This window comes from Chelonoidis abingdonii, chromosome 2 (genome assembly GCF_003597395.2).
Source record: "Chelonoidis abingdonii isolate Lonesome George chromosome 2, CheloAbing_2.0, whole genome shotgun sequence".
In the NCBI taxonomy this organism is placed as follows: domain Eukaryota; kingdom Metazoa; phylum Chordata; order Testudines; family Testudinidae; genus Chelonoidis; species Chelonoidis abingdonii.
Genome location: NC_133770.1, coordinates 108,368,061 through 108,387,955, shown reverse-complemented (window position 1 = coordinate 108,387,955; position 19,895 = coordinate 108,368,061). Strand labels below are relative to the sequence as shown.

Below are 19,895 nucleotides of genomic sequence, written 5' to 3'. Positions count from 1 at the left end.
TGGAAGCACTTGCACATACCATATTCCAGCACTGTCACCCATGTACATAGGTGCACACGTGTGCATAGGTGAAAGACTCCATCACTTGCATGAACAGGTGATTGCTTTCTGTGCATGTCCATGCTATAACCTGCTAGTTAAAAAACAAAAACAAAAAATGTAACTGGCAATCAGGAAACCAACATTTTGGCAATTTGGTGATGCAAAGTGCAAGTTTTCTTGCTATTTCCCAGGTGACCCACAAACTGTTTTGCTCCACTTCTGAGATAGATGCTACAAGAAGTTGCCTTAGTAAGAAAACATGGAGTTGCTGAGTCTTCCTGCATGACCCTTTCACGTCTTTGCCTCCTCTTTCCCACGTATAGCGGAACTGCAGAGATTCTGCTGTGTTTGGTGCAATCTCTGGCTTTGAAGAAGGCCAGAGGATTTTGCCTAATATATTATAACCGAGCACTGGAGTTTTCCTTTCAAATATAGAGTCTGGCTGTGCAAAATTCTAAGCACAGTCAACTTCCATTGACACCTGGTGACGCTAAGAAGAAAAAGAGATATTAAGAGAATCCACCATGACCCTTGGTAAGTTGTTCCAATGTGATTAATTCCTCTCACTATTAAAAAATTATGCCTTATTTCTAGTCTGAATTGGTCTAGCTTCACTTTCCAGCCATAGAATTGTGTTATAACTTTCTCTGAAGAGCCCATTACTAAATATTTGTTCCCCATGTAGGTTACTTAGACTGTAATCAAGTGACCCCCTTAACCTTCTCTTTGTTCAGCTAAATAGATTGACCTCCTTATGTCGATCACTATAAGGCATGTTTTCTAATCCTTTAATCATTTTCGTGGCTCTTCTCTTAACCCTCTGCAATTTATCAACATCCTTCTTGAACTGTGGATAACAGAACTTGACACAGTATTGCAGCAACAGTCAGACAGTGCCAAATATAGAAGGAATGTCATTTTTGACATAGAGTGCCACTCCCGCTCCCTTTTTGCCCACTCAATCCTTTCTAAATAGGTTATAACCATTGATTCAGGCCAGTTATTCCTGTGCTACAGAAATTTTGCTGGCTTTTAAGTGTGGAGCTATGGGGCATTTCATGGTACTCATTTGCTGTTTCTTTGAATGCATAAAGCTTCCCAGCTAGCTTTTGCAGATGATTACAGCAAGTACACAAGCTGGCTGAAGGCCTAGTATATTCAGAGGTGAAAGTAAGCCTTTAATCTCAAAAGGCCCCACCTCTTCCGGTTGAGGCCATGCCTCTTCCGGTTGAGGCCACACCCGCTCAGGACTCCAGCGTACTGGTAAGTCCTTTAAGTTATTTTCACTCCTGAGTATATTGTCTGCACAACAGAAGTGTAACAGTGCAGCCCTGGGGACTGATTCACAAAGGTGCGTAGGCAGAAGTGTTATAAAACTTTTTCACTCCCTAGTGCCGTCTTGAGTGCTATGAAGAGAGTTTGCTTTGCCAGGTGCTCTGAGAAAGAGGCTCCCTATGTCCTGGTATCTCCCTCAAACCTTATCTACTAAAGCAGCACAGTAGAATTTAGCTCATCAAATGTAATATGATACATTTTATTCTATCATGCTCTTCAGTAGATGCCCCCTCCCGCTATCTCTTTTTCATTAACATATCTATAGAGAGAGAGACTACATTTGCAGTAATAGTCCCAAACTCATTAATATAATCTAAATAGTAATGAAGATTCCATCTAAATTACATCTAAATTAGATATATTGTAAAGTAGCAAATACATCTCCATTATAAATTCATTTAGCTGCATACCTATTGGTATACTGTTGTTTGGATGGTGTCACACCATAAAGTATACATGAAAATACCTCTCATCTTGACTTAACCCAAATGTGGGACATGATGTCTGACAAAGATTTAAAGTGACACACACACACATTATTCATGCAGAAAACTGAAAATGCTGTGGGATTCCTTCATTTAGCATTAATGACACTCTCTGTCCTCAGTTTCATGAGTCTTTATTTCTGATATAAATAATTTTCCACAACTGAAAGTGATGTGACTCCTTAGTTTGTGTGGGATATAGGTGACTCAGACTGAAATAAGGAATATATGAGAGATTTGTACACTAATATATACATTGTGACTTCATCCAAACCACATAGTTGGTGTTTTTCACCTGAGCACCTCCTCAATGCACACTTTAAACTCTTTCAACTCTTCCTCTCTCCCCCAGAACCAGGAAACTAAAACAATTCTTCACATTCATAGACAGACAGCCCTATCACTAGTCTGCAATGTTCCTTAGGAATACTTCAAAACGTGTTACCTTGATAATTCTAACTCAAGGAAAGAGCTCTCCTCTTCCTAAATTAGAGTCCAGTCCAACTCCCACTGACTTATAAAATCTAAGGCCTAGATGCTGTGAACTCCTGCCCATACAGTTAACATTACACACAAATAATCCCACTGAAGCCAGTGGGACTAGTCAAGCGTGTGAAGTTAAGCACCTCTGTAAACTTGTGTAGGATTGGAAATTAAGGTAGGGACCACGTTTGTATCTATCAATAAAGCACTGCAAAAAAATAACATGCAGAATTTATTCAAATTATTAAACCAGAGACTTTTCCAAAGTCAGTAACAGCACTCAGGTAAATTATATATATATATATATATATGGGGACTCTCTTGGTACTTTCTTCAGATTTACCTCCGAACTAGGGAATTTTTAGTATTGGATATTTATCCATCCTATTAACTTCGAAAGATATAATTTGTTAATTTTGGATCAGTCACTTCTGAATAGGACTGATGAATATAATGCCCAACTCATCATCCTTACAGTACACACACACACACACACAGAGCCAGATCCAACTTTCACTGAAATCTACAGAAAGACTATTTGAATTTCATGAGTTGGACTGCATCCATATAAACTGGTGATACTCATGTGAATAATTACAGAACTAGCGAAAATTTCAAACTTAGAATGTTTTATAATTAAAAAAAACATTTTGCCCAGTTTTCTACAAATTGTCCTCCAAAATTATGTATTACCCTTCAGAGTAAATTTAGCAATTTTAGGAAAACTCATATTATTAGCTGAAGTTATAGGAGTTTATTGCACTTTCAGCTCTGATCCTGAAAAGATCTGCACACAAGCAAACCTACAAAGCTCAGTTGACTATAGGACTAAATTCTGCTCAGATTCGGGTTAAGAATAGCACACAGTCTTCATAGAGTACAAGTCAATGGAGTTCCATGAGGAAGCAAAAATCCACCTGGGGACTTATTGAAGTACTGGGGACTTATTGAAGGAGGAACCCTGCCAATGCTCCCTCAAGTTGTCTGTTGGCTTTTGAAGTTCTGATAAAAAATCAGAGAAACTTACTTTGAAGAATCTCCAACCAGAAATAGTAATGTTAATATTGATAGGCCAAGCCTTGAAACATTGCAGTTATGATTTTAATTAGTTTGGGAGGTGGGACAGATACTGATGTTGTTGGAACTTGTACTCTTTGAATAAATGTGTTCCAGATTCTACTCTCATCTACTATGGTGATTTCATTGGATTTGTACTAGTGTAACTGACAGCAGAATATAGCCCTAACCATTTCCACTGAGATTTGAATTAAGCAATGTGTTGTGGTATAAGACAAATGTAATAAAAATATATTTTTTAAAAAAACTATGCCAATCCAGTGTGATAACTAGTTGAACATCTCAAGAGCCGTGTATTATTTAAGCTCAACTCTAATTCTATTTAGTTTTACACACAGGCATAGTTTGACTTCTATATTTGGGGGGCAGCTCTAGCCAGGCCAATGAGGCTTTGCATGGGGGGCAAATTCCATGCCTGCCAGAGGCTTATAGGGCTGAGTCCACTGTGGGATCACCAGGCACCTGGCCCGTCTTGGTTAGGGTCTTGTACAGGTACCCCGGGGGAAGTTAACCAGGACCACGGGGTGGCTAATGTGCAGGAACTCCACACCCAGGGAGGGGCTGCTAGAGGGGTATGTGTGTGTACTGAGAGGGACTATTGTGGGGTGGTGGTGCTGGAGGACCTGCAGCCTCACATTCAAGGTGAGGCACAGTGTTGCACTTCCTGTCATGGTGGCTGTTGCAAGCCCGAGATGCAGCTGCTCCCTGCATTCCTCTCACCCTCTCCAGGGCGGGGGAGTCTGGCCTTGTCACCCCTTCCAGCTGGGTTCTGAGGCCCCACAGTAGTGCAGGCAGCCCAGCTGAAGCAGCCTAGCACTTACCGCTCCACTTACCTACCTGGCTAGGCTGGGCAGGATTCAGCAGCTACAGGTGCAGGAGAGGGCGAAATCGGGGCATGGAGATGGTTCTTTCTGAGCTGTAATGTCTGCTCCCAAAAGGAAAAATCCCAGACATTGCCTCTTATTTGAAAAGTTTGCCTGGATGGAGAGTGGACTGTCAAAAATGAGGCAATTGTCCAGGAAAACCTGAACGTATGGTAACCCTAGCTTGGGGAGAGGGGGGAAGCAATGCCTCCCTGCACCCACTTCAAACTCCACCCAGGGCTTTACAACATCATGATTTAAAAGAAACTTCTAGGGCTGCTTTAAAAAACAGATTAAAACTTCATATAATATACAGTTTCACACTGATAACAAATGACCCATTTTCTCATCCTTTCCCATTCAGTTAATTACTGTTTTGGAACATTAAGTGCACTCAACTTTATGTCAGGCATTTAATTCCTGCTGCTGACAAATCTGTCTATGAAGGATCAGATTCTTGAAGTTATTGCTTTAATAGATTATATTTACTTATGCAGCTGTGCATAGCGTAAGTCACCTGCTTGCTTGCCAACTCACTGTAAAACAAAATGAACTCAGATTGCTTTCCACCTTTGAATCAAACAATTGTGTTCACTAGTGCATGTGATTTCCTTCTTTTGTTAACACAAACACTTTAACAGTAAGCACTCAGAGAGCTTGGCCTGGAGCACAGCATAATGTGTGGGAGTGAGACAACAACAATAATTTACATTTCCATAGGAACTGCTACCCTCAAGGATTCACAAGCATTACATCTTACAAATCTAAGCTCAAAGACAGCTTTACACAGGGATCATTTCATTCACCACTGGAATTTAGCCATTTCTGAGGTGCAGTACAGCAGCTGTATTGCAACGCTGCCCAAGAGTCTAGGGGCTTGGCTACACTGGAGAGTTGCAGCACTGGTGGTGGCTTTACAGTGCTGCAACTTACTCACCGTCCACACTTGCAAGGCACATACAGCGCTGTATCTCCCTGGCTACAGCGCTGCATGTTATTCACCTCCTGCCGGGGGATAACGATTGCAGCGCTGGTTCATTGCCAGCGCTGTCGCCAGCGTGTGCCACCAAAAGTGTTATTGCTCCAGAGGTATTCGAGGTATCCATGCCTGCTCAGCCACTCTGCTCATCAGTTCTCACTCTACTGCCCTGGCCCAGGTGACCGCGCCTTTTAAATGCCCTGGGAATTTTAAAATCCCTTCTTGTTTGCTCAGCCAGGTGTGGAAGTGCAATCAGTGAATCTTCCCAGGTGACCATGCCTCCACGGCCAACGAGCCCAGCATGGAGCCAATGGTGAGTTGCTGGACCTCATCAGGTGTGGGGGAGGAAGCTGTGCAGTCCCAGCTGCGCTCCGAGCCGTAGGAATTACGCTACCTATAGGCAAGATATCAGGGCCATGCTGGAAGGGCCATGACCGGGACGCGGTGCAGTGCAAGGTTAAAGTGAAGGACTGCGAGGTGCCTATTGGCAAAGCCCGCGAGGGAACTGTCGCTCTGGTGCTGCCCCACAACTGCGTTTTTACAGGAGCTGGACGATATTGGGGGTACCCACCGCCAATCCGAGGACCACGACGATACTTTCAGAGTGTGGGGGGGAGGAAACGAGAGTGAGGGTACTGGGGTGGGGGGAAACCTCGGAGTCCCAGAGGCAGCAGCAGAGCTCTCTCAGCCGGAGGAAGCTAGCCGTCGCAGCAGCCAGTACTTGGTGAAGGACAAGCAGAGGAGTGGGTTACCGTAAGCGGCTTTATATTTCAGGATGGAAATGTTTCGGGAGAGGAGGAGGGTTAGGGCTGCATGCATGCATGCTAGATGTGGAAATAGCCATGATGTGATCCATCACATCGTGGTAATCGACTCTCGGTAATCTTCTTCAAAAGTTTCAGCCAGAGGTGGGCAATGCGCTTGCGCAAGTTATAGGGAGAGCCACTGTGGTCCTTGTCCAGTCAGGCTAACGTGTCTCGTGTCATTGTGCTGCGAGGGGTAGGGGAACACTGCTGCACACAGGCAAGCTGCATAGGGCCACGCAGAATCTGAATTGCTGTAGAGGCACCTGCCGCTCTCCCAGGTGACCCGCAGCAGCAGAGATCATCTTCAGGGTTAACTCCTTGCGAAAATGTTGGAGAGCGTTCAGTGGAGCTGCCTTGCGCTGTTTGCTTTCCCCAAGTCACAGAAACCCCAGCACAGCCCTGAAGCAATCAGTCCCTCTTACTCACCATTTCGGGGCTCCTGTGGGTTATGTGCGCTCTCTTTGGTATGGGAAAATTATGCTAAAGTGAAGACTGTAAACTCCTTCACTGTGTGGGAATAAACAATGCTGCCTCTGAGACATAAACAATGCTGCCTCTGTTAACTGTTGCCTTTTTTGCCTTTCCACAAGCGACCTTGACTTCTCGGCTGCCCGTGTATCAACAGCTCAAAGACTCCAAAACCTGCAGAAGAATCCGCGAAAAAGCAAAGACTACCTGCTGAAAGCAGTTATGGATCACTCTGCCAGAGAGAATAAAAAACTGCAGGACTGGAGGGAGAGGGAAAGGGAAAGCAGGATCCGCCAGAGAAACGCAGTGGCCAGGAAGAAAAGCACAAAGCAGCTGATAAGCATCCTGGTGCGCCAAGCGGACTCTATCCAGACGCTCATAGCCATGCAGGCAGTGCAGTACCGCGCCTCCCCCCTATCCCAAAGCTCTTTCCCTTGTGCCCCAATGTCAGCTCAAAACCCCCTTCCCCAGCTCCAGGTTCTTACTTCCACCAGCTGTCTCCAACACATGTACGTTCACCTACCATCCCTGAGAACTACGACCCTTACCTTCTGCACTCAACCCCCATCACCATGCAGTATAGGCATCCTGAGGTGCAGCAGTCATTGCACAGCACTCCAGACAGGACATATTCAAACCTGTAACTGTACAGTTCCCCACCACACACCCCTGCCCTTTTAGGTTCCCAAAATGTTGTGTGTCTGTCAATAAAAGTTATTTTCTTTTCAATAAATGAATTCTTGGCTTTGAAAAGAGTCTTTATTATTGCAGAAAGTCAAAGATACCGTAGCCCAGGAAAGAAACATGCACTGCAAATCATTTCAGGAAAAACAGCTTCCTACTAACATTGTAACCACTGCACTTCACTCCCGTGCAAGGCACCAAACATTACTGTTGGTTTTCAGCCTCAAATTCCTCCTTCAAGGCATCCCTAATCCTTGCAGCCCTGTGTTGGGCCTCTCTAGTAGCCCTGCTCTCTGGCTGTGCAAATTCAGCCTCCAGGTGTTGAACCTCGGAGGCCCGTTCCTGACTGAATCTTTCACCCTTCCCTTCACAAGTATTATGGAGGGTACAGCATGCAGATATAACCACAGGGATGCTGCTTTCCCCCATACAGAGATCACCAGGACCCTTTTAAACGGCCAAAAGCACACTCCACAGTCATTCAGCACTGACTCAGCCTGTAGTTGAACCGGTCCTTGCTCCTGGTAAGCTTCCCTGTATACAGTTTCATGAGCCAAGGCATTAACGGGTAAGCGGGGTGTCCAAGGATCACAATGGGCATTTCAACGTCCCCTACTGTGATCTTCTGGTCTGGGAAAAACGTCCCTGCCTGCAGCTTCTGGAACAGGCCAGTGTTCCGAAAGATGCGTGCATCATGCACCTTTCCAGGTCAGCCTGTGTTAATGCCAATGAAACGCCCACGGTGATCCACAAGCGCCTGGAGAACCATAGAGAAATACCCCTTCCGATTAATGTACTCAGATGCTAAGTGGGGTGGTGCTAGAATAGGAATATGCGTCCCATCTATCGCCCCTCCACAGTTAGGGAAACGCAAAGCCATCCACAAGCGGTTCTGCACTTCCCAGAGTCATGGTTCTTTCGTAGCCGGATGTGGCAATCATGGCACTCGCAAATTGCATTCGAAAACGATCCTAATATGCGACTTTTCCACTCCAACTGGTTCCCGAACCATATCTAGTAGCGTGGAGTGCATCTACTCTCACCGTGACATGCAATAGCCACCCCTTCTCCACTGGCAGGGCAGCTCTCAATCTCGTGTCCTTGCGCCGCAGGGTGGGGGAGAGCTCAGCACACAGTTCCATGAAAGTGGCTTTTCTCATCCGAAAGTTCTGCAGCCACTGCTCATCATCCCAGACTTCCATGACGATGTGATCCCACCACTCAGTGCTTATTTCACAAGCCCAAAAGTGGCATTCCACGGTGCTGAGCATTTCCGTGAATGCCACAAGCAATGTCATGTCGTACGCGACTCGCTATCATCGTCGGATTCCTCATCACTTTGGAGCTTAAGGAATAGCTCAACTGCCAAACGTGATGTGCTGGCGAGACTCGTCAGCATATTCCTCATCAGTTTGGGCTCCATTTCCCACAGGAATCGCACTGCACAGAAACCGTTGCGAGAGTCACAATGGCGCCAAACGTGGACGGAAAAACAGGGATTGCTGGGATGTGAAGCGATGCATCACGGGGCATTGGGACAGGAAGCAGAATGACCTGCACCCTTCTGTCCCCTTCCCACAACCCACGGTGCTAGAATGGGATGAGGTGCTCTGTGGGATAGCTGCCCATAATGCACCACTCCCAACAGTGCTGCAAATGTGGCCACACTGCAGCGCTGGTAGCTGTCAGTGTGGCCACACTGCAGCGCTTTTCCTACACAGCTGTATGAAGACAGCTGTAACTCCCAGCGCTGCACACCTGCAAGTGTATCCAAGCCCTAGGACAGGAAGTGAACTGTGGCATAGCATACCTAGGCCAGATTCACACAAATCCTTTTTTTTTCCCCCTAACAAGGTTTAGATTTAGTTTGAGTTATGGGGGAAGGTTGAAAGTCAGTTATTATATATTATTTACAATAGCACCTAGGCAGGCCACTCATCCGGTATGAAACTGTTCTGTCCTGTTTTTCTAAGGTTTGTCCCCAATTTGATACCCAGACAAAACTAGATATGCCTTTTTTAGTCAACTAAGACCAGATTTGCAAAGGTATTTAAGTCCCTTTTGAAAATGGGACCTAGGCACTTATGAAAATGTGCAGCCCTTTTTTTTTAAAAAAAAAAAATACATATATATATAAATAACTATATAGGGACATTTGACTCCAGTTAAGAATCATCATATTTTTGCTGCGAGGAAGATGCTCTGTTGAAAGGGTTACAAGAAAAAGGGAACACACTCACACATGTGGTAGATGTGTCCGGGAATTAGAAAATTTCAGGAAGAAATGATTGAAGATACCTTATGACAAAATGCTCCTCCTTAGAGATCCCCTGACCTGCTTACTTAATGCTCCAGTCAAGGATCTACTTTTAAACAGAACAACACATTTACTTCTTTTTCATGTTAACTAGACTTTGGATTGCAGGTATTAGAAAAATGACTCCTCCTCTTATGGAATTGTGATATAGTAAAATATGAACTTTTCTTGTAATGGAAAAGCTTTCACACCAAGTACATACACAGGAAAAGTGCCAAAAAGTGGATCAGTGTATAGAAATTTGGTCACTTTTTTGTATACTAAGATAAGGAATAGGGCTCCCCAGCCAGTAAGCCAGAGTCTTTAGGTTTTTGAATATTAAGCTGATCCTGAATAAGTAATAAACAATGTAGTATGTCAATATGTTATTATAATTTTGCCTTAATTTAAAAAAAGTTGTGTTTTTTTCACATCACCATGTGGCTTTAGGAGCCATGACCCTACGTACAAGTCTATAGTGCCTATGCTTTGAACTGGACCTGAACCAAAGATGCCCCTCATGGCAAATTTATTACAAGGGGTCATCTAACACAGTTGCTACTCTCCCAACAATGCTGAGGCAGCTATCCTCCTTCATTAGCTCATTTATGCTCTTGTTATCTCTAATTTTCCCATCTGCCCTGTTTTGCACTGGACTAATTCCAGCACTGGGATGGAATATGTTTATTCTGCATACATTGCACTCGATATAGGAGTCAGTCAGCTTGCTTAGAGCAATGTTGTGGGCATATCACGTACATTTTCCACATCAGGGCACTTCTCCTTAAAACTCCCTGCCTGCAATACTGAGGAGCCTACAGATATGATTTCAAAAGGTGTCTAAGTGAATTAGGAGCACAATTTCTACTGACTTTCAATGGGACTTGTGCTCTTCAGTCACTTAGGCACTTTTGAAAATTCCACTCCACAGCTACTATTGTCAACATTTGCGCCTCAGTCTATTATATACGTTGTACCATATGGACAAGTACATTACAAGGATGTATTGTCGTCTGTTCTGTTGGACAGAACAGAAAAGGTTAAAAACCATGCTTCAGAGCATTTTAAGACTTTGCTACCTAATTAAATACTCAAGTTTTGATTTCTGCTTTAAGTTACATTTATGACCAAAACATATTTGATGACTTATGTGAGACTTATGAATATTTAACAGCATTCTCTTAAATGAATGTACAGCTCTAAGAGACATGCCAGAAACTGTTCTCATCCATGTCTTTATTAAATGCTACAATAATAGACGGATAGTACAGTTGTGCTAAAAGCTAATCATAAGAGGGGAACAGTCACTGGATAGAGATGACAGGTAATTTTCGCCAAGAGGCTTAATGCAATAACAATTATCTCTTAATATATTTCCCTTAGACCAAGGGGAACAAATCTTTATGTTTGCAGTACTCTGGCCATCTTTAATCCAAAACTAATGAGGCGGGATTAACAACACTGAACAGCTAAGGAAAAGATTGGATGCTGAATTCTAAGTAGCTATCATATATGGCGCTTGGCACTGTTTACATGGGGATGCCTTGTTAAGACAGCAAACGGCATTCTCAGGTCCAGCTAAGCTCTGCTTTGCACAGGGCCCAAGTGAAGGGGCAAATGTGGCTGTTGCTAACTTTACCGCCCAACTTCAATCCTGGAGCTACATGAGGGGTTTGCTGTGGCCTCGGGTCAGGTTAGACAAACTCCAGAGCTGCCCTAACTTGTGCCCAGCTGCAATGTCTCCCCAAAGGCCTTCCTTGGAGATGAGACTCAGCCACTGCAGTCATACTCTGACCACACTCCATTCCCCCAACAGGCCTCCTATGTTGGGTGGGGGCTGCAAATTAGTGGTGAAGAGCTGGCTTTGAAGTTATTTTGCTAAGAAGCCATAATGGTGAAGTGAAAAGTGAAGATGCTACGTACGTAGACTTTTAATTTTAATTCTTCTATGGTTTGTGGGCCAGGCATTGCTCTTACAATTCCAGTAACTTCAGGGAAGTTACTCTTGATGTATACTGCAGCGAGAGGAAAATCATGCTACTTTTAAAACGTCGAAGAAATCAATGTATTTTGGGGTGGGCAGAGAAGATTCCTTATGACCAAAACTGTTGAAGACATATATCTCATTTAAAAGATGTGTTTTCCAGTGCAAGAAAATGAAACTCGTGTGAACTCTATGGCCCAATCTTGCTTCATCTATTCCTTGCAAAGCTAACTCATGGATAATTACCTTATGGATACATTGTTTTGGAACTCCATGCAGGCTGCAGTAATAATAAAGATGCTCCCAACCAGTTAGAAGTTTATCCAGGGCATCTTGCTGTGGACAGTAGCCAATCAGAATCCCTGCAGAGCTAGCAGACAATATATCCATTTCAGACCTATTTAAAAGAAAAGCAAAAGATTTAAACACTTGAGTGTGATATTCCTTAGTACTTTAGCCCTGGTGTTACCGTTTTACAAGCCTTTATCCGTACAAGTATATTCACCTTAGAATTCTAAGAAGAGGGATGGGAGTAGAATAGGCCCAGCTCCCATCTCTCTCTTCTCATTACTTTCCCTGAGATGAGGCCAGCAGCTCGCTGTGCTCTTTCTCCTTCCATTTCTTTCCCCTCTCTAATCTCACAGTTTCACCAGAAGAGGAGCCTCTGGTTCCAGTGAGCTTTCCCCTTCTACAGCTGGTTTAGCTCCCTAGCCAGCAGCTCCAATTGGAGACAGAGCTACTTTTGGACTCCATGCTATAAAGTATGCACCTGGCCTAGTACTGTCACTTGGAGACACCGTGCTCTGCTGCTTCTTCACATGAGGTAGGAAGCAAGCATCCTGTGCAGGCCTTGGGAAAAGCAGGGAAGAGATGCGGTATGTAGTAATTGATTTCACAGGTGTACCCTCCACCTCATTAAACAATCCTCATGAAACTCTTCTTTAATACAGAAGAATGACCAGACCTGAAGATGTCGAACATTTCAAGAACAGCCAGTTTCATAAGGGGTAAAGTTATTTATGTGCCTTGTCTCAAGTACAGCAGAGCGTGCCTATACTGACTGATAAGCAGATCCCTCAGTAATTTACAGAGAGAGGTATGTGTGTGTGTAGAGAAACAAAAACAGAAATATTAAATGTCTAATCGTTTAAGTGATGATATCCAGATAAAAATCACACTCGTCACTTATAAATTATCACCCTCATTTCAGAGTCTTTGGCCTAAGCTTTGTAGCTGTACAACATTACTAGAAACTCCATTCATTGCTAAGAAGCAGGCTTGATTGCAACGGTGTCTCGTTACCCATAATGATGATAAATTTACCCTTATTTATTCCAATACCTAATCTAACATTTGGTGGTGCTGATTTAAATTTACAGAAAATGATTCAGACAACCAGCACAAGTATAGACCTGTCAAAAATTAAGGGGCTTTTTTGTAAAGTCTAATGAGCTTGGCAGGGGAGAGAAGGACGAGATGGTAATAAAAAAAAGGCTTTGGGTTACAATAGGGTATTCTTTTTATTTTCCCATAGTGCTTCTGTGTTGCTATGAATATGATTAATAAGGTTGAATACACAGGTAATCACTTGGAAATGGAAAAGCAAGTGTTTACGTAGATGGGCTACACATTCCAAAATTGTAGAAAGCTTAAGTATGTATCTGCTAATCCTTTACAAAGCTTTCTTGTCTGGGGAGACATTAGTATAAACTGTGTATTTTACATGCTGAACCACAGTATCAAAGTATTTTAAATGCTCTCAAAAGTTAATTTATCATCATATGATGCACCTTGCTGGGGACTCATTGGAATGGACTTCTTGCTCTTAAAACAAAAGATATGGAATTTTAATACCTATGTGAGTTTGCATTGAACCAAGAAGTGCATGTGGGGAGCTCTGGTAAACTCTAAAATGTGACACAACAAAATGAAAGTCAGGATTAAATTTCTCCATTTGCCTATGGTCAGTTCAAGGGTTGCTCTTTAAAAATATACATAAACATTACTGAATTTCTCCCAGCACTATTTCAAGCATATCTAAATCAAATTAAATGGTTTTTTAAAGCCATCTGCACCTTAGGGCATGGATTTGCTAATATGGACTATATTAGCATAAATTGGCAGAGGCAGTGGATTCCTTCCATAATGAACTCTGACATGTAGAAATTCTATTTATAGTCAATTCCTTCCTAGGCACCAAAGATGTTGTAAGAGATACACAGAGCAACCTCAAATTAAGGCAAACAGAGAAGAGCAACACAAACCTTCCTTTTGGCACAGCTGCTCCTTTTGGAGCGCTAAAGTCTTGACTTGAGGCAATATGCAAGGCATGTATGTAGGAGACCAAATTAAATGGTGGGGTAATTTTGTTAACTTCTGGAAACTTTCATTAGGGAGGAATTTAGTTTAGTGAGTCTAGTAACTGAATGGGAAACTCCCTTCCAGAATGGTTCTACCATCCGATGGAAAAGATCACCTATGGAAGCAAAATAACAAACAGCCAAAACATTCATTAAGTCTCAGTTTGAGTGACTGTGCCTCAAAAGGGATTTATTTTCGCTAGTTTTCTATTTTGCTTAGGGCAATAGAACCCATTTAGAGTCCCTGGCTCCACCGATTGTCCAAGACAATATCAGTGTCTTGCTTCCAGTTTAGCATAAAGACGTCGAAATACAGGGGGTTCCTATGGTGAAGTATAACTTCCATAAAGGCAGGACACATTGCAAAGGAGTTTGAAATATTTTGCCATGTAGCCTTGCACACTTTTGTCCTGATCCTGCAATTAGATCAACGAGTGCAGACCATGTACTCATGCGGAGTCCTAATGGGTACAAAGGTCCCTGCTAGCAGATCCAATAGCAACATTAGGGCCTTTATTTTTTATTGCCTTTAGCTCTTTACAAGATCGAAAAATGTCATATATGCTTTACAGAGGACAAAGCCATTTGAGGTGCTGGGTGTTTGTTATGTATAGGTATGATGCCTGTTCTTCCCCCAGTGCAGTAGAAGCAATCTCACTGACTGGTATCTCCAAATCAAAATGACTATGGGATGAGTGCTTTTTAGCTTTGCCCTATGCTTTTGTTGCATGCTGAAAAAACAGGTTAATCAAAAAGACAGCTTAGTTTTCAAATGTTCTACTGACTCAAGGAAGGAAACTCCCACTCCTCACCACTTTAAAATGAATTGACCTCCAAGGAAATCTCATCTTTCCATTTTACTTTCATGTCTACATGAGAAATTAGCATTCCACCTGTTAACACGGTGTTACACCAAAAATCCTTCTCATTATCTGCTGTACTGTAAAGGGTTTTGCATTCAAACCATAATTATCCTTAATTTATATTTTAAAGCTTTTAGTTGCATTAATTATATTCTCCTCCTCCTCCCTCAGCACATACACATATAATATGCGTGATGTTTTTAGGCCATCCATGTTAATGAGAAAAAGAATTGGAAGAGAAAATTCAGTTGATTTTATATATGAAGTAAGATTCTATGACGACAGAGTCCAGCCTCACTCTGTCTATAGCAATTGGACATATCAATAGACACGGTGTTTCTCAGCATAACCAAAACAGTAAAAGCAGTAATACAACAGCCTAAGCTTACAGAGCAGCTTGCTTTAAATTGCTTTAAAACATCAGTGACCTTTAGTGGTTACCTTTTAAACTTGTCAATAGCTTTAGTTAATACCTTAGAATACTGGATATACTGAAGTAAAGTTAATTATCTAGGCACGCTCTCTAATAAGTATAAGGACAATTAGGTAATGTGCCAAACGTTGAGGTAACCTTATCTAAGGCGGAACTAGTAAGACTTAAGGTTGAATGTTATAATAATAAAATAATTAGACTTAGCTCTTCTATCACCTTTTCATTCACAGATTGCAAAGTGCTTTACAAAAAAAGGCATTTTTATCCTCATTCTACAGATAGGGAAACTGAGGCATGAAAAACATCACACATTGATTTAGTGACTTAACAGAGAATAAAGCAGATGTAAAAAGTTTATTGACAAAGGGGTCTAATGCCTCATTGTCTGACTCTAGTTTTATGTTGGTGGCACTCCACTGAGCTCTCCATTTTGTTCAGCAAGATGATGTCATATCTAAATAGACTTAGTTTTCTATCCTTTAACCAAACTGTGAAGATGTCTGGACTTTGATATGGAAAAGCAGAATTCTTATATGAATGCAGCAGCATAGTCACCCACTCTCAAAAACCTCTTCCTCTTTCATACATGTTCATTCAGGAGCCAGGCTGCCAGACCCAGGTGGCCTGGGTGCTCACAGTATACTGAGCCTTGGATTAGAAGGGCCTTCATCCCAAAGGGAAAGACAATAAGGCTATTCTACAGAGATTCAGCAACTCTGCTAAACAAGGCCCTGCAGTACTTGCTACACCTAAAGAAGAATGTATGAATTAATTGGCTGCTGGGCTCAGAATTTCTTTGGCTAGCAGGGAAATGGAGAGAGCACTGAGGAAACCACTGGTTTCTGTGGAATCTGAGCATCCAATATTCAATGCAAGCTAAAAGCCCAGTTTCCCAGGAGTTTTAGCCAAAGCAGGAGACACTAATGACAAAGGCTGGTGGTTTCTTCTTCTCTGCCATCTAGAAGATGTAATCTTTATTGTAACAGGACAACTGCCTGCTCTAGGAAGCTAACAGTAAAAATAAGAACTCTTCTCTGTGAAGAACTGTTACACTATACTAATCATGATTGAAAAAGTTGTGGGGGAAACTCCCTAAAACATCATACAACACAGGAACAGTGGTCTTTTCCCATTTCCATCTGCTGGCAGGAGGAAATTATACCATTCTCTGAGCTGCCAAAGCAGGGACGTTGGGCAATTCAATTCAATTAACTGATTAGAAGAGGCTGAAAGAAAATCCCTTTTATGGTTGTAAAAACCAGCTTACACAAAGTGAGATTTGCACTAGCACAATGGTTAGCCAATATGCAGCAGTTATCTGGGATGATCCTCAAAGTCCTTGTTAGGGAGCTTATTCCTTCACCCTCTCACTTCCCTGGTCCTTCTCGCATGAACAGAGAGCAACAATATCCAAAGTCCAAAGGCGCAAACAATTCGATGTTTATTGGGGTGAACTTCCAGCAAGCACGATTCCAGTTTCCTTCCTTGGTGTCCCCCTTCCCAGCTCTGACACCACAGAGCCTTATCTGTGTCCCTGTTCCTGTTCCCATCCCCTGTTCCCATTTTCCCCTTTAGCAAGACATGGTTTTAATTCCCCCATCCTCAGTCCCTGTTCCCATTTCCCCCCCACACTTCCTGATTGACTTCAGACTATATAGCAAAACCTGAGTTTTGCTTAGCTATTCCTTAACCAATCATTTTACTGAAATTTAACTAACCAATCCTAACATAACATAACATAAATAACAAGGTTATTTAACCAATTATATTCCACCACCTTCATTGGTTTACACTCAACAAAATTAATTATACAGCAGATAGAAACAATCACAGAACCAGACAGAGACCATGCAAATAAACATACAAAACAATACAGAAGTGAGGATTTTACAACTACATCTATACAGACATAAGGGTTTCCCAGCTCTGTCTATTGATAAGTGAGTTCTTGCCAGACAGGATGCTATCAAACTAAGTTTCTTTTTACATCTTAGAGGCTCTTCCCTTTCTCTGGAGGTGATAGGAATATCAGGGCAGGGTTGTATTCCTAATAGCCCAATAGCACTAGTTTGGAATGTGAGGATGTGACCACACACTTGCCAGCTTATGGCTATCTAACTACATCTTGGTTAAAGGCCTTAGCCTGTCACAGTAAGAGAAGACCATTACACAGACAGTGATCTTTGATTTTTTCTTTTATACCTCTATAACTAGCTAAGGGCTTGGCTACACTGGAGAGTTGCAGTGCTGGTGAAGGGGTTACAGCGCTGCAACTCACTCTGTGTACACACTTACAAAGCACAGCCAGTGCTGCAACTCCCTGGCTGCAGTGCTGGCTGTACACCTGGTCTGACTGGGGTGTAGCGATTCCAGCGCTGGTGATGCAGCGCTGCTCATCAGGTGCGGACACCAACAGCGCTATTATTGGCTTCCAGGGTATTAAGAGGTATCCCAGAATTCCTGTCCACAACAAACCGGAAGAATGGCTGCACGACCAGCTCTAAAAAACAAACACAGCTGCTCTTTGCTCCAGCGAGCGAGCGAGCCGAGGCAGAGGAATTGCTTTGGAATGTTCACAGCTGTTTGTTTGAGGGGAGAGGGGAGTCCGTGTTGAGCAGCTGCTTAGGTAGCCACTATAGCTAATTGCTGTTTTTAAAGCAATTTAGGTGATGGAGGAGGTTTGGCAATGTAAGCTAGGCTACATGTGTAGTTCGGTTTTGGTATTATGCTGAAAACATTGTGCCTATTGATGTATCCAATTGCTATAGACAGAGCGAGGCTGGACTCAAAGCCACGTTTCCCTCCCAAGCTCACATGCAGCAATGCGCTTTAATAGGGAATTGAGCAAAGTGCAATCTAGCCCTAAATAAATAAATTCTTACTTTCGTTGGTTATCTAAATATAGTTAGTAATTAGAGCTGCATGGGAATGGTTTTCCATCCTGGGGGAAAAACTTTGAGATTTCTACATTCATTACTACATTTTTGGTTTCATTAAGTGTTGAAATGAGGCTTTGGACAATTTTGAAACTTTTTTCCCCAAAAAAACTGTTTCTAAAAGGGAAGTTTGTTGAAACTGACCCTTCCCACAAAAAATCTCAGTTCAATTAACGCGTATTTTTGGACGGAAAATTCTGTAGTCAAAAAATTGCCGACCAGCTCTATGAATAATTAAGAGTGTCAACATGTACAAGATTCGCTAAGGTTAATGTTTTATTTACCATGTAAACGGGATAAAAAGGAAACACACGACCAGGAAGACTAGGAAGAACGGATTTTTCAAAGTAGGGAAGGGAACTTCTGGCGTATTTTTTGTCTTGTCTGCCTGTTTGTTTCTCTCGCGCTATTGAGGGAAAGAGCTTTTTTTTTTTTTTTTTAGTCTCCAAGCTTCTTCTACCCTTTCTGTCCCAGTGTGAGTACAAGTCAGCAAAACCAATAGGCTCTTTATATGTTTGTTTGTATATTACATGTGTGGAGTTTGCTGGAATGTTTTTAATGGCATATCTTTGTGAATCATACTGTTTATCAATAGCTTATAAGACAATAGCCCTGTGATTGTCTCATTAGAATGCAGAAGCATATATATTCTTCATGCTTATTTTCTTCCTTTATATACATTTTTAAAGAGACTGTATAGCTAGTTTTGAAGTTTTCTCTCTGGTGTAGGTCAAGGAAAAGGGAGGGGATTCTCTTTGTGTAGATCTAGGAGGGTAATAGCTTGCAGCACCAAGAGAGTTGGTGGGAGGGGCGAAGAGATAGGACCATCTCTGTTTCCTGTATTTGGGTTGTCTCTTTGTGGAACTAAAGGAGACATGGCTTCTGGTATGTGATGTAAAGAGATTGCATCAGCTCTCCCAGGTTAGCCCAGAGAGGAAAGTCTGGGTGGGAGAGGGAGGGGGAAGGGAAGTGGAGTATTTCCCTTGCCAGTAAGACTCAGAGCTTCTGGGTCTTGGGGGTCCCCCAGGGAAAGGTTTGGGGGGAGACCCGGGAGAGTTTATCAGGTACTCAGAATCCTGATTGGTGGCAGCAAGATAAGATCCAAGTTGGTAATTAAGCTTGGAGGTTCATGCTAAGCACCCAGATTTTGGACGCTAAGGTCCAGATTTGGGACAAGAAGCTTATTACAAAGAGTATAAAGTGTAACCTAGATATATACGCATTATTAGGAGACAAAATAGCTACACAATTGCATATTATTATTAACCTTTTCCAAAAGGTAAAGAACTGCCTAGCTCCCTCATCAGAGGCAACACAGTCTAGCAGCTAGAGCAGGGAAATGGGAGCCCTAGGTCCTATTCCAGCCACTTGATCCAATTTTCTGTATAAAGTCTGCGTGTCTTGGTCACCTCACCTTTAAACTGGGGATAATAATACTTGTTTTACATTGTAAAGTGCTTTGAGGAAGTTCAGGGAGCGGGGAGAAAGGTTTTATATAAACGCAGTGTTGCTCTTGGTTTTGCAAAGCGTTGTGGTGTCCATGAAAGGAAGGGCAGCCTCACTAACGTCACTAGGGCTCACAGTTATTTTTTAACCAGTCTCCCCATGGTCTTTTAACTCAGTGTCCCTAGTGAGTTCCAGAAAACCTTCATACTCCCGCCTGCCCAGAAACGTGTGCTGGGACAGTCTGGGGCACTGAATCAAAAAAAGACCACAGGAGAATGGTGGAAAAACACCGTAGGGTGAAAACGTGCTAATCTTACACAAATTGACCAACTGACTTCAGGGAACCTAGTGGTGA

The 19,895-nt window shown here is 42.6% G+C and overlaps 1 protein-coding gene across 1 annotated transcript in view; it reads right to left on the bottom strand.

Moving 5' to 3' along the window:
- Positions 1–19,895, bottom strand: part of ABCA13 (ATP binding cassette subfamily A member 13) — a 284,724-nt gene that overhangs the window by 32,548 nt on the left and 232,281 nt on the right. Inside the window, 1 exon segment of the mRNA XM_032792446.2 lies at positions 11,749–11,899. Within this exon segment, the coding sequence (XP_032648337.1) occupies positions 11,749–11,899 (151 nt within the window).